The sequence below is a fragment of the Ascidiella aspersa genome, chromosome 3, assembly GCF_963924565.1.
Source record: "Ascidiella aspersa chromosome 3, kaAscAspe10.2, whole genome shotgun sequence".
Lineage (NCBI taxonomy): Eukaryota > Metazoa > Chordata > Ascidiacea > Phlebobranchia > Ascidiidae > Ascidiella > Ascidiella aspersa.
The window spans coordinates 1837572-1850494 of NC_139449.1; the positions used below are offsets into that span (position 1 = coordinate 1837572).

Genomic DNA, 12923 nt, shown 5'->3' on the forward strand with positions numbered 1-12923 from the left:
CTGTTTTTTTTAGTTGTATGCAAATGAAACAAATTTATTTTGCTGCTTTGAGCATAGTTATGGAGCCACTTAGTATAGGTCCGCGGTACTTTTTGTCCAACATCAGGTATTGAAAAAAAATACGAAATGTTGAACATCTCGAAGACCTTGTGATGTCGCATCAACCTGTGCTACAAAATCCATGGCGTCTAATGCAGGTTGGCCAAACCCTGGCTTGTAATTTGAATGGCCAACTTCCAAAGTTAATTCAGCAAACAATCCACTTCCATTTGTGCTCATACAACATGAAGTAACTTTTCCAATCGACGTTCATGTAGGTCATTTCTGTGGCCATGTCAACGTCTTGTCTTATTTTACACCAGTAAATTATTCCATTTCATTAGAGAATAATGTTGAAAGTTTTACTTAGACGAACTAAGAATACCAAAGCCCATATGGCGATTTGTTAAAGGTTAACATTGCGAAGTTAAAAACGAAAAAAGATTATATTTGAAATGTACATAATTGTCGCAGTCGGAAACACATTAGTTTGTGGTGTAGTATCAATACTGAGCATTTCATATTAGGACATTCAAATCCTTATGAGATACATTGTAATTTTAACCTAATTTATATTGGTTGTTTTTAATAGTTCGCTTATTGCAAATCTAATTTAGAAAAAATGAACCGCTTTAATTTTAATTTCAAGGTACGTTATGCACGAGTCTACAATGAAGCCACTTGCTATCGAATCGCCACACTTTTTGTCCAAAATTTCGAAAATCGAAAAAGTACCGTAAGGCTGTCATATCAACGCGCATTGCCTAAAAACAAAGCCTACATGGCTGCTACTTAATTAACAGTGTTGTAATGACTTAACCAGTGTTTTCAAATAACTTCATTTGACTTTTTTACAAAAATTAACTCAAGTTTGACTCAAGTTTTTTTGACGAATGACTTGACTTGGACTTAAGTCATTTCAAAATGATATTTTCGACACTGGTCAAAAATTTTCCTAAGTCTGTTACTTAATAAGGTCAGTCAAAGTCGAACGCACATAAGTTTGGATGAAATATGTGGTTCTGGGCAATCTGAGAATATCTTCTTCCCAGTGATCGGATCGACGTATTGGCGATGTTCGATTTCCTTTAGACAAGTTCCACCAACTTGCTCGTAGTTCTTGATCGCGTAAATCGAATTGCACTCAGAAAAGCAGAACGTACAACCGGCCTCCTTTGAAAGTTCAAGCATTCTGAAACAACACGCAAAATATAGCTATATTTTAGGCTTAACAGTAATAATCTCATTTGTGGGCGTTTATCGATCAGAAAGTCCATTCGGCCACACAAGTCACAAGGCTATGTCTATAAGTTGGCAGATTGAAGGCTCAACTCTTGTTTGTGATCCGGGAAATTTAATTTAAGCCTTAACGAGTTAATTACAGTCCTTTAAAAACAGCTACTTAAGTCACATTGACTTAAGACAGTGGTCGGCAAACTGTGGGCCGCAGAGCCATTTTTAGTGGGCCGCGAGTTACTTTTGAATAGCTTAGTGTCATCATGTAGTTGTGGGCCGCGTGAATGCCGTACATTCATTGCACTTTATTTTAAGTTGTTGTGGAATAGAATTTTTATATTGGCCCAGCTTGGAAAGGCCCACGTACCAAATGTGTCATGAGAGCCATTCGAAATTTATTTTTTGCCAACTTTAACTATATGTAAACGAATTTTTTTTCGCGCTTCCCGCGTAGATTCCTCGTTTTTTAGTAGGTTGTACATTATGGCAAGGCAGAGTTTTGGCAATCAAGGCGCCGAGTTATATTTCACCTTAAAAACAAATATCTTGAATCCGCCACTGTTTTCGTATAGTGATTTTAGGTATAGTGGGCCTCTACTAGCTCTGAAAAGGGTACTTTAGGCCGCGACAAAAAAAGTTTGCCGACCATTGACTTAAGTCATACAACACCGATGGCAATATTAGGTCAGAAAAATGGGTATTTAATGAAGTTATTTCATATGAAACTTACATAGGCCTCCTTGGCAATAGGCCTCCGAAAGTTCAAGCATTGTGCAAAACAATCAAAAATGTGTTTAACAGGAATCAAAGGGCTACTTAGCCATCTCCCCCCGCATATGGCCCCTTCGCTAATGGGCGATATACAGGCTGTAGAGTCGGAACGGAACTCGGGACTCAACGGAATCGACAAGTTTCTTTAGTCGGACTCAGGTTGTTTTTAATACACTCCGCAGAAATTCATGCCAGTAAACATAACCAAATATTTTCTGAAGTGTCCCTAGAATAATAAATTTCCGCTTACTTTTTGTGTAGAGCGCTGGCTATTCCAATGCGCCGATAATCTTGGTGAACGGTTATAACTTGGTGTCTCATAAACTTCTCATCCCCTGCGTGGTTGAGTAGCACTTGGTCAGGACCGAACGATAAGCACTCATCAAGCTGAAGATTATAAACATAGACATAATTCAAGGCGTTGTACGCCGAAAGCCATCGCACACTCACCGAATGTTGATCAATGATGCAAGCAGGGCAGGCTAGAAAAACAACTAGCCTGCAGTGAGGTTCGAACTCACGCCCTCGGCCATACCGAGACCGTCGCTTTACCGATTGAGCTACACAAGCTCAGCGGGAAACAAGTCGAGAAACAACATTACGAAAGTTATTTTTATAAGCAAAAATTAAGGTAAGTAACCCAATTTAAAAAAAAAACGGTAAATTAAAGCACTTAATTTCAACCCAAGTCATTTGTCCAAAGACTTAAGTCAAGTAATTCGAAAACAGTGACTTAAGTGCACTTAAGTCAAGTCATTACAACACTGGGATGAGCTATCCTATATGAACCCTCTATGGTTGAAATAAAGGACTGTGAAGTCTGACTTTTACTGGGGTCTCGACGGGTCGGTTTATTCTAAGTCAAACTAGCGACAAAGACTTGACTTGGACTCAAGTTATTTTACAAATAACTTAGGTAGGAATTAGCTGATTTTAAAATGTCGTGTTGACAAATATGTTGTAAACAAGCCATTTGATAATGACTTAAGTCCCACTCAAGTCCTGCTATAAGTCGAGTTATTCAAATTAACGAAAAACGTTAAACTATTAAAATTGACGACCTCGTCGGATAACGAGCTTAACCTTGACTAAAAATAACAAAAACGTTACATATAGCAGGCAAATTGTTCTATATGCTAAAGTTGAGATAAATAATTCAATGTTTTAAATAATTGCTCAATGAAAACACCTTATTTCAACCCAAGTCAATTGAAACAATGACTTACTGTAAGTCCAAATAAAGTCATTCTTGTCGAAAGACTTACGTCAAGTTATTCTAGTTAAAACTTCTAAGTCAATCTAAATAATTTTCAAACAGTCACTTAAGTTCACTCAAGGCAAATTATTGACATAAGTCAATACATAAGTGTTCTGAGATTCCGTCACACTCAAATATACACTTACCAACATCTTTTGAGCAGTTTTTAGCGAATGTTTTTGCAGAGCTGCTTGCACGTTTTCCAGAATCCCTGAGCTCTTTGCTCTTCTCTGTGGGGAAAAGGGACCTTCCGTGAGCGAAACTCCGCACATCATGTTGTCGTTTGATGGATCGTAAGCACAGATACCCTGGCCGTCTGCTACGCTTTCCTGGTTAAAAAATCTATTATAATTTCAACTGAAGGTTAGTTAAAATAGAGATATTTTAGTAAATATTTTTGTAACACATAAATACCAAAGGAGAGATTTTGTTTAATATTATAGCTGGCAGTAATCGTTTAAACTATTGGCATGATAGATAAATATCCGATCGGAGCCGATACCCGATGCCGAGTGGTAGTTTTGCAGTCTTTTCTTGAATTAATGTGATCTATGCCTATTTCTAACACAACTTTTTCCAATTTTGGTCGATTCTGGCTGAAAATCATCTCAATAAATCTAACCATGTTACAGTCGGTGACTTAATCGTATCAAACGTCCACCCAATGGGCTGAGAAACAAAATAGACATTTGCATAAATTATGTCGAACTTTGAGTTGAGTAACACTGCCCTATGAAGGCAATACAAGCCAGCGATTTACTTACCCACAAAAAATTGGCTTTGGCAATTCCATCATCCCTTGAAAGCTTGATACAAGCGCTGAGCGGCTCGAATTTGATAAACTCTTCGCAAATAAGTTTTTTCACCGGTTCAAAATCTTCCTGTTTTAGTTTTCGCCACAGAATTTGCCGACTAGATTTTGCAACAGTTAAAAGCACCTCGGACATTTTTGAGCTAAGTTGGATAGATATGTATATATTTAAGTTCATTGTCTGACCTGAATTGTTAGCTTTGTTAGAGTATTCTGCTGTTGCGCATCACGGATTAAGGTTGCATTTATAGTGTTAGTGCCACGAGAATCGATGTCAATTTATTCCAGGGAGTCGAACCGGAACCGAACCGGAACTTTATGAACCGGTTTCGGGTCAATTTTATCCGAACCGTAACCGAACCTGAACTGTTTTTTTTTAAGATTTTAAGGAGCCGAACCTGAACTGAACCGAATATTTTGAAAGTATATACCTGAACCTTAACCGTACCCGAACCTGTAAATATAAGCGGTTTGCTCCAGCATGACGTCACAACTTTTATTTTACAGAGTCAAGTTACGCTTTGTTCGAAATTTTATGAAAAAAATATGAACATTGAATAAAAAAACGTTGATTTTATATTTTTTAAATATTTCAATAATGAGTTGCTGTTTTTTTAATACGTCATGGAACTTTGATTAAATGACTTACAATTCAAAGATCATTCTTTACATTTATCCACCCACGTTTTAAAATTTAACGCAACTTATATTGTATCCGAACCGGAACTTTATGAACCGGTTTTGAAATAACGATGGTCGAACCGGAGCTGAACCGGAACTTTTAAATTGCTCCGAACCGAAACCGGAACTGAACCGGATTCCGAAAAAAGTATTGAACCCGAACGAGCTTAAACCGGAAAAGTCAAACGGTTCGACTCCCTGATTTATACTCTTTCTATTTAAATGCAAACTGTTATGCACGATAATTGTTTAATGAGCATAATGGCTGGAGGTTGTAGTGAGACGTAGTAAAAATATTAAAGCCCATACAGAAGTAGAAAGCATTTTGAACGTTTCGAATATCTGTTGATTTTTCGCATAGTGAGAAGGCACAAACGTTCAAAATGATACTTACTCCTGTATGGGCTTTGATATTCCTAATAATTGTATTGTATGAGAAACGGTTTAGTAATTACTTCAGTAGATAACAGCTGGTTACTGCAGCAGGAAAAGTAAGCCGGAATGTTTCGGAACGGCGTCTTGTAAAAAATGGTAATTTCTAACCAGGACTTCCCGCTATATGCTTAATGCATGTAAACTAAGATTTTCGGAATATTTGTTAACTACATCAAACGATAACCTCAGGTTTCCGAAGATTACTTATTTTAGCGGCCCAGTTATGACGTAACTTTGTGACGTTACCTCTGAGAATTTTTGGGCGTTTCGACCAAAAAATATTTTTCTTTCATACCTGTGTTGATTCTAGTTACACATTCTATTTATGTAACACATAAAATACTTTCTCTTTAATGCAAATATCTATCTCTGTTGTAAGTTGCAGACCTAACATTAGCTTGATTTTTTTGAACTCCAGAATTTAGTGCTTTTTTTTCAATGTTGGGCTTACGTTTTTACAACCAGCCTTTTTTTTGCCAAAACTATCAAGCAAAAGTAAATGTCGTCTGTATATATTTTGCAAACAACCTATGAGGAAGTAAAAAGACTGGCTGGTTAAAGAGAATAAAAACTATACACTGCACATCAAAAAACCCTGTAGAACATCAACAATGTTGATTAAACATAAAAGAATCGGCCAAATCCCTGATTTTAACATTTATGTACAAATTTCGCGGCTTTTAAGTCTTTTATATAGAAGGTCTTTAACCGTACTGTATGACTCCACTAAATCCAACTAAACTAACTGTACACCGCCATCGCGGATTCACCAAATCTGCCGATCAGTGGTGCTAGAGGGCAGGCAAGAAAAACAACTAACCTGCAGTGAGGTTCGAACTCACGACCTCTGGTCAGGCCTGGACCGTCGCTCTGCCAACTGAGCTATGCAGGCTCAGAAGGGAACGAGTCGAGAAACAACCATACGCCAATAATGTTACAACCTGTTAGTACGAGCAACCTCGTTGAAGGGGATTCACAGTACCATATCATTTATTCAATGAAACATGCACACACATATGTGTGTTAACAACTGTGATCTAGCCTTTCTGAAGCTACTTGTCGACCAAAAACTAACTGACTAACTAAGTGAATTGCTTTGACATTTCAAATGACATATTGTCAGACTGCGAATTGTGCTGTTACATAAAAATCGGCATAACTGGGCTTTAAATGAATACAGTTGTCAAGAGCGCAGCACAAACACTTCTCGCAAGCAGCCAAAGGCGTGAAATTGGTGTGTCCAGTTGCAGTAAAATTCAATTAAAAACATCGGAAGGAGACCGAATGTGTTGGAGATTAATTGGTTAGTTAACGACCTCGGTATATAGGATGCAGACAGGAAAAGGAAATAAGCCAGAACGTTTTTGAACAGACTTATCGCGTACACACGTACTACAAACACGTTATAATCACTAATACAAACATTGCGACCCACTTTTTCCATTGCGAGTTTGACCCTCGATTTTATTAGTTCTTAGCGCCAGTGAAAGGGACTTGAACTTAGGATACAAACTTGTATTTAAAGCATTAGGGATTAAAAGGTAATTTGGCGATAGATTAGCCAAACTGGACTTGTTTGGAAAAAGAAAATCCAAGTGGGACATTTTACACTTTAGCATTAGGCTAACACCAGGCGAGTTTGAAGGATTTTTTTGGGGGAAATCTTAATTATAAACATTTTATCTTTGGAGAATATAATGGTTAGATGTTGTAGTAAGACGTAATAAGAATACCAAAGCCCATACAGAAGTAGGTGTCATTTTGAACGTTTCGAATAACTCTTCATTCATTTTCAACATCTAGTATTCGAAACGTTTAAAAGGGAACACACAATAAGACCTAAAAAGCAACAATGCATAAAGCCCAAAAAACTATAAAACCATAGTATTAAGACAAACGACATAATAAAGCCAAATACGCAGTAATATCCAGTACAGCATACGATCAAAATCGTCTGACTAAGACCTAAATCTGTCGGAATAAGGCCTAAATTCATCACAATTAGTTCTAAATTCATCGGAATAAGGCCTAAATTCTTTGGAATAAGTTCTAAATTCATCGGAATAAGGCCTAAATTCTTTGGAATAAGGCCTAAATTCAACGGAATAAGTTCTAATTTCATCGGAATAAGTTCTAATTTCATCGGAATAAGACCTAAGTTCATCGGAATAAGGCCTAAATTCATCGAAAGAAGGCCTAAATGGCCAGAATAACGCCCGAACCTGTAAGAAGAGGGTATGGGACGATCGGGGGCCATCGGTCTGGCATCGGCCGTTTTGGTGACTACGTTTGGACGCCCTAGTCTGACCGGCGCCGTCAGGGCGCCGCTGTTTCGGCACCGGATTTTTTGTCCTGTTTGGGGTTATTGGTGGGTAATGGGTGGGGTTGGTTAGAAAATGGGTTAGTGTTGAAACTTTTAGGGGAGTTAGTGATGTACTTAGGGATGGGGTTTGGGGTTAGTTAAAGTGTTGTTTAGGCCTGATTTTGACCTTTTAGGTCTTATTCCGACGAATTTAGGACTTATTACGATCTAGACGGTACTAATACCATAGGTATTAGTCCTATATTGGTCTTATTCCGAATTGTGTTTTATTCTGACGTTGGTGTTGTTCTTATCTTGGTCTTATCGCTGGAGTCCGTTTAAAATGCTACCTGTTTATATATGATCTTCGATATTCTTAAAGGTTTTGTCGATTCACGCATAGCGATAAAACGCTTTAATATGGTTTAATTTGCCAAAATGAAGTTGATGTAACGCAGTGGTTCTCAAACTGGGGTGCGCTGTCCTTTTGGGGTCAGCGAGACAATTTTCTGGGACCGCGAAGCACCCAACAAAAAATCAACACGACGCTACTAAAGAAATCTCTTTTTGTGCAATAAAATTTTCAGGCAACTTACTTTTCCAAACCAAGCTGATTAGTTGTACATTCACGATATTGCACGCTTTAAGTTGAATTGTCCATTGTGACGTCATACTGTTGCGTTGTGAGAATTAGGCTGCGTTTTTACAGTTTGCTGCGCGGCCACTGTGGGCTGTACGGTATAAAAAAAAAAAAAAAATTGCTCGGGGACCGTTGCGTAACTTTTTTTAAAAAGTTTGAGAACCACTGATGTAACGTGTCTAGTGTTTATATTATGATGAAATGTCGAATAAGGATATCGCCGGGTTACGAAAAATAAAAATATCAGCTGTTTGTTTTCACATACCATGGCTAGGTTTAAGGAACATTTTTTAAAACCTAACCATGGTTTCTAAAAACAAAAACTGCTATTTTTGCCTTTCATAGCCCCCTATTAACTGATTAAAACACTACAATTGTAGTGTAGGACTTTTCTGCGGTCTGTCTCAGCAGTTGGGCACCACACTTGCAGCATTGTGACGTACGATAACGTCTAAAGTAGACCATTAACTCTATGTTACGTCACAATGCTGCAAGTTACGGAACTGACGAAATTGGCAGATCTTCAACATTTTGAAATTGAGATATAAAATTGAAATATATTTGGCCGACCGGCAGGAAAGTTGATGCAGAACGGCGGTTGAGAACCAATGTTTGAAACGGCCTTTCCTACTTGGCTAACATTTCTCACTTTGTTAACTGCAAAAAGTCACTTTCTTACATGGTTAACTACATTGGAAAATATTATTATAGAATTGAATAATAACCACTGAAGTGCCTGACGCCAAAGCAATTCTTGGAATATAATTAGTTTAAAAAATGGTAAATGAACATCTTTATTTTGAAGCAATTAAGGCTTAATAACCTCGTTATTATAGATTTATGTTTCAGTTTCATTAATTTAGTTCTTTTATCAAATAATGATGTGATCGGTATAATAGTAGTAAGTAGGGCGATTAATTTTAGTTCTAAAAAATAGGAAATTTGACCTAAAAAATTAAAATTTTCACAAATTTTGACCTAAAAACAATTTATTTTGACAAAATTTTGACCTGTTAGAAATACATTGATTTAAATACGCTAGGCCAGTGGTTCTCAACCTTTTATTCCTCGTGGCCCCCTTCAAAAGGCTTTTAATTCTCGTGGCCCCCCTCGATTATAAAAAAAATTAGCTAAAATTTGTGGCGGCATCTTTCTTTTTTTCGGGGATGCTTTTTATCACGGTGATTTTTAAGTTCTGAGGGTAGAAATGACGCATTTGACAACACCACCCACAAGTACAGACACTGCGCACAGTTATGGCCGTCTTGTCTAACTTTTGTGAAGCCAAAAGAGACGTTTAACTCTCGCACCATTTGCGAATTTTCGACATTTGATAATACAAAACATTGTTTGGGCTTTGTGTAAAAACTTATTTTCAATAGTAAACCTCTGAAAGTATGTGCAATTCAACTATTCTTCGTTCTATTAAGCTTGCTCTGTTAAGCTTTGCTTTAACACAACTAATTTTGCAACAAAACTTATCAATGGAACAACAACAAATCTATCTCTACGAGCCAAAATGGTAATATCGTTATTTGACATTTTGTAAAAAAAATGTTCAACCTGCTTGTATTAGTTTTGCTGTCATTCTAACTTGCGGTTGACAAACTAATTAAAATGCTAGTTAAGCGTTCCAAAGGAAAACTGAGTAATCTAGAAAAACACAAATGTTGGTTGTAAGTGACGTAACAATGATTGGCGATTAGGCGACAGACCAATAATTGCAAGCTTGAGGTCGACTGTTGCAAAACTTCTCACGAACAGCAGGCAGTAACACGTAAGAAAATTACAATAGGTCAAAGTAGGTTTAACACTACAAGTTTGAGTTCAACTAAAAAAATGGAAAATAGTGACGCAAAATAGAACATTTTTAAGTCCATGGACCCCTTGAGGGTTTGTGAACTTGTTTTAGGGGGTCCATGAAGGCATAATTGAAATATTAGTGTATAATAAGAAGTAATCAGATTTTCAAAGAAAAGAGTTATTTTTATAAACGTAGTGTTTGTCCTTAACTTAACCATGTCGCAGCTACGCAATAAAGCGCCAACCGCTTTAATACTAAAAAATAAAACGTTTTTGCGCTGAATATATTTCGACTCCATTTTACATTTTGTGAACCAAAAGCTGCAGATTTCTGAAGTATTTGTAATGTCACTGTACGACGTTATTTTTGAAATACCGTGGCCCACTCTAAGCAAAAACAAATAATAGGAGTCTGCGATAAAAAAAGTTGAATCCCTGATATACATAGAGAGAGACATAAATTATTGAATTTATTTATTTTTAGGATTTTTAACTGTATTGTCAACACCCAACTGATAATATAAAAACAAAAACCTCCCAGATCAAAATTAATTTAATTTCTACAACAAAACATTCTACAAACAGTTTTATCTTGTCTATCTTCATACTTTACAAACATTTAGTTTAAATTATAATAAACAGCATTTTTGATTTTTCTAGGCAAGTTATACAACTTTATCATACAATCAAATAAAAACAAACTTATTTTTCCCATATCAAGACCGGATGTTACGTCACCGCTCCCTCGTCACGTGACGTCATCAGCCTCGAGTTCACGACGGCGTGACGTGGCACCTGGTGGTTCCCCATTGCTATGACAACGACGTTCACCCGCAGGGATGCCCTCACAGGCGCCACCAAGCGAAAGTTTATTATCCTGGATGGGTGGCGCCGTGTCGTGATTCCGCTCAAGGGGAAACACCACATTTGCACGTGAGTTGGTTGTCCGATATTAAGTGGTAGTATCTGTAAGCTTGTCCGATAGTAAGGTTGCATCGGTGCCTATACTCGATACCAAGTTGTAGTATCGGTATACTTGACTGATAATCAGGTAGTATCGAATATACTAAATTAATGAATGATTTTCAGCCATGATAAGAGTTCTAATGCAGTGAGTTTTCGCCTGAAAAGCTAATTTTTTATCAAAATAGTAGTAAAAACTAAAACAAAGTAACGAAAATTCTTCAGGCTTAAAAAAAAATAGGCAAAATAACTTTGCTCGTTTGACCATAGTAATAAGGAGACGAGTGTTTAGACATCTGCCACAATAACGTCGATATTTCTCTTTTACGTCAAGGTTCAACTCGGTACAACAGCGATGTATTGTATGTATTGTGCGTGTGTCTGTTTGTTGCTGTTTACTTATCTGTTTGCACGCAATAATTTTTCAGTTCCAATTCGGTACGCTTCCGCTAAATGTACGTTTTGTGTGTGTTTTATTGTAGGCGAAATATACTTCCTAAACAAATGTCCAGTATTGCTGCTTTTCAGGTCTTATTGTGCGTTTTATTAAAGTTTTACTTGAGCCAAACTGTTGGGCAGAAAACGCGTAAACAGCCGCTTCGAAGAGCGCTAATGCCCTTCCTGGAAGTCTAAGGGATTCCCTTTCAAGTTTGAAACATTGTTCCTGGGTAAAGAGGAAATTATGTCGGCGCCAGGGCCTAACTAGTAAGCTATGTGTGGGGGTTCGCCAGGGCCTAACTAGTAAGCTATGTGTGGGGGTTCGCCAGGGCCTAACTAGTAAGCTATGTTTGGGGGTTCGTCAGGGCCTAACTAGTAAGCTATGCGTGGGGGTTCGCCAGGGCCTAACTAGTAAGCTATGTGTGGGGGTTCGCCAGGGCCTAACTAGTAAGCTATGTGTGGGGGTTCGCCAGGGCCTAACTAGTAAGCTATGTGTGGGGGTTCGCCAGGGCCTAACTAGTAAGCTATGTTTGGGGGTTCGCCAGGGCCTAACTGGTAAGCTATGTGTGGGCGTTCGCCAGGGCCTAACTAGTAAGCTATGTGTGGGGGTTCGCCAGGGCCTAACTAGTAAGCTATGTGTGGGGGTTCGCCAGGGCCTAACTAGTAAGCTATGTGTGGGCGTTCGCCAGGGCCTAACTAGTAAGCTATGTGTGGGGGTTCGCCAGGGCCTAACTAGTAAGCTATGTGTGGGGGTTCGCCAGGGCCTAACTAGTAAGCTATGTGTGGGGGTTCGTCAGGGCCTAACTAGTAAGCTATGTGTGGGGGTTCGCCAGGGCCTAACTAGTAAGCTATGTGTGGGGGTTCGTCAGGGCCTAACTAGTAAGCTATGTGTGGGGGTTCGCCAGGGCCTAACTAGTAAGCTATGTGTGGGCGTTCGCCAGGGCCTAACTAGTAAGCTATGTGTGGGGGTTCGTCATAGTTTGATGGTTCGGGTTTAACCCTAAATTACATTTTATACGCCCAACAAACTTCTACACTCTCTGCATATGGATGTAAAATAGTTTATGGATTTAATAAGAATATCCACGCCCATACAGAAGTGGTCCGCATTTCAAATATTGTTTATTTACTTGCTACATCTGCTACGTCTTACTACAACCTCCAACCATTATGCCTTAAAGTTTATGGATTAAATTAAACTTTAGGGCTAAAATCAACACGCTTTCTAACACATTTTTTTCTACTAGGTTATAATGCTTGCTTAATGTCCAGGGAGATCAGTTATTGCTGTCGAAATCAAACCAAATATTTAGGCTGCATCATAACTATGTATAGTTACATATACATATTACATTTTTACCAACTAAGTTATCATGTTTTCTTAGTTGAAAGATTAGTTATTACCTTTGAAATACGCTTTCTGTTCGAAGAACTTTTTTGTAGCCATAATTTAGAAGCAAATGGGAAAAGGATAAGCTTTGGACAGGTTAGCGAGATTTCTCTCCAAACGATATTGTCACCTCAGTATAAAGCCGAAAACGGTAAT

The 12923-nt window shown here is 38.0% G+C and overlaps 1 protein-coding gene across 1 annotated transcript; it reads right to left on the reverse strand.

Annotated features, from left to right (window-relative positions):
* Positions 1–1020: 1020 nt before the first annotated feature.
* LOC146158042 (uncharacterized) lies at positions 1021–4251 on the reverse strand. The gene is made up of 4 exons (XM_083383704.1): positions 4069–4251; positions 3451–3633; positions 2297–2433; positions 1021–1231 (listed from the first exon to the last, which is right to left on the reverse strand). Exons 1-4 carry the CDS (start codon positions 4249–4251, stop codon positions 1021–1023), a joined length of 714 nt encoding a protein of 237 aa, XP_083239830.1.
* Positions 4252–12923: the final 8672 nt, after the last annotated feature.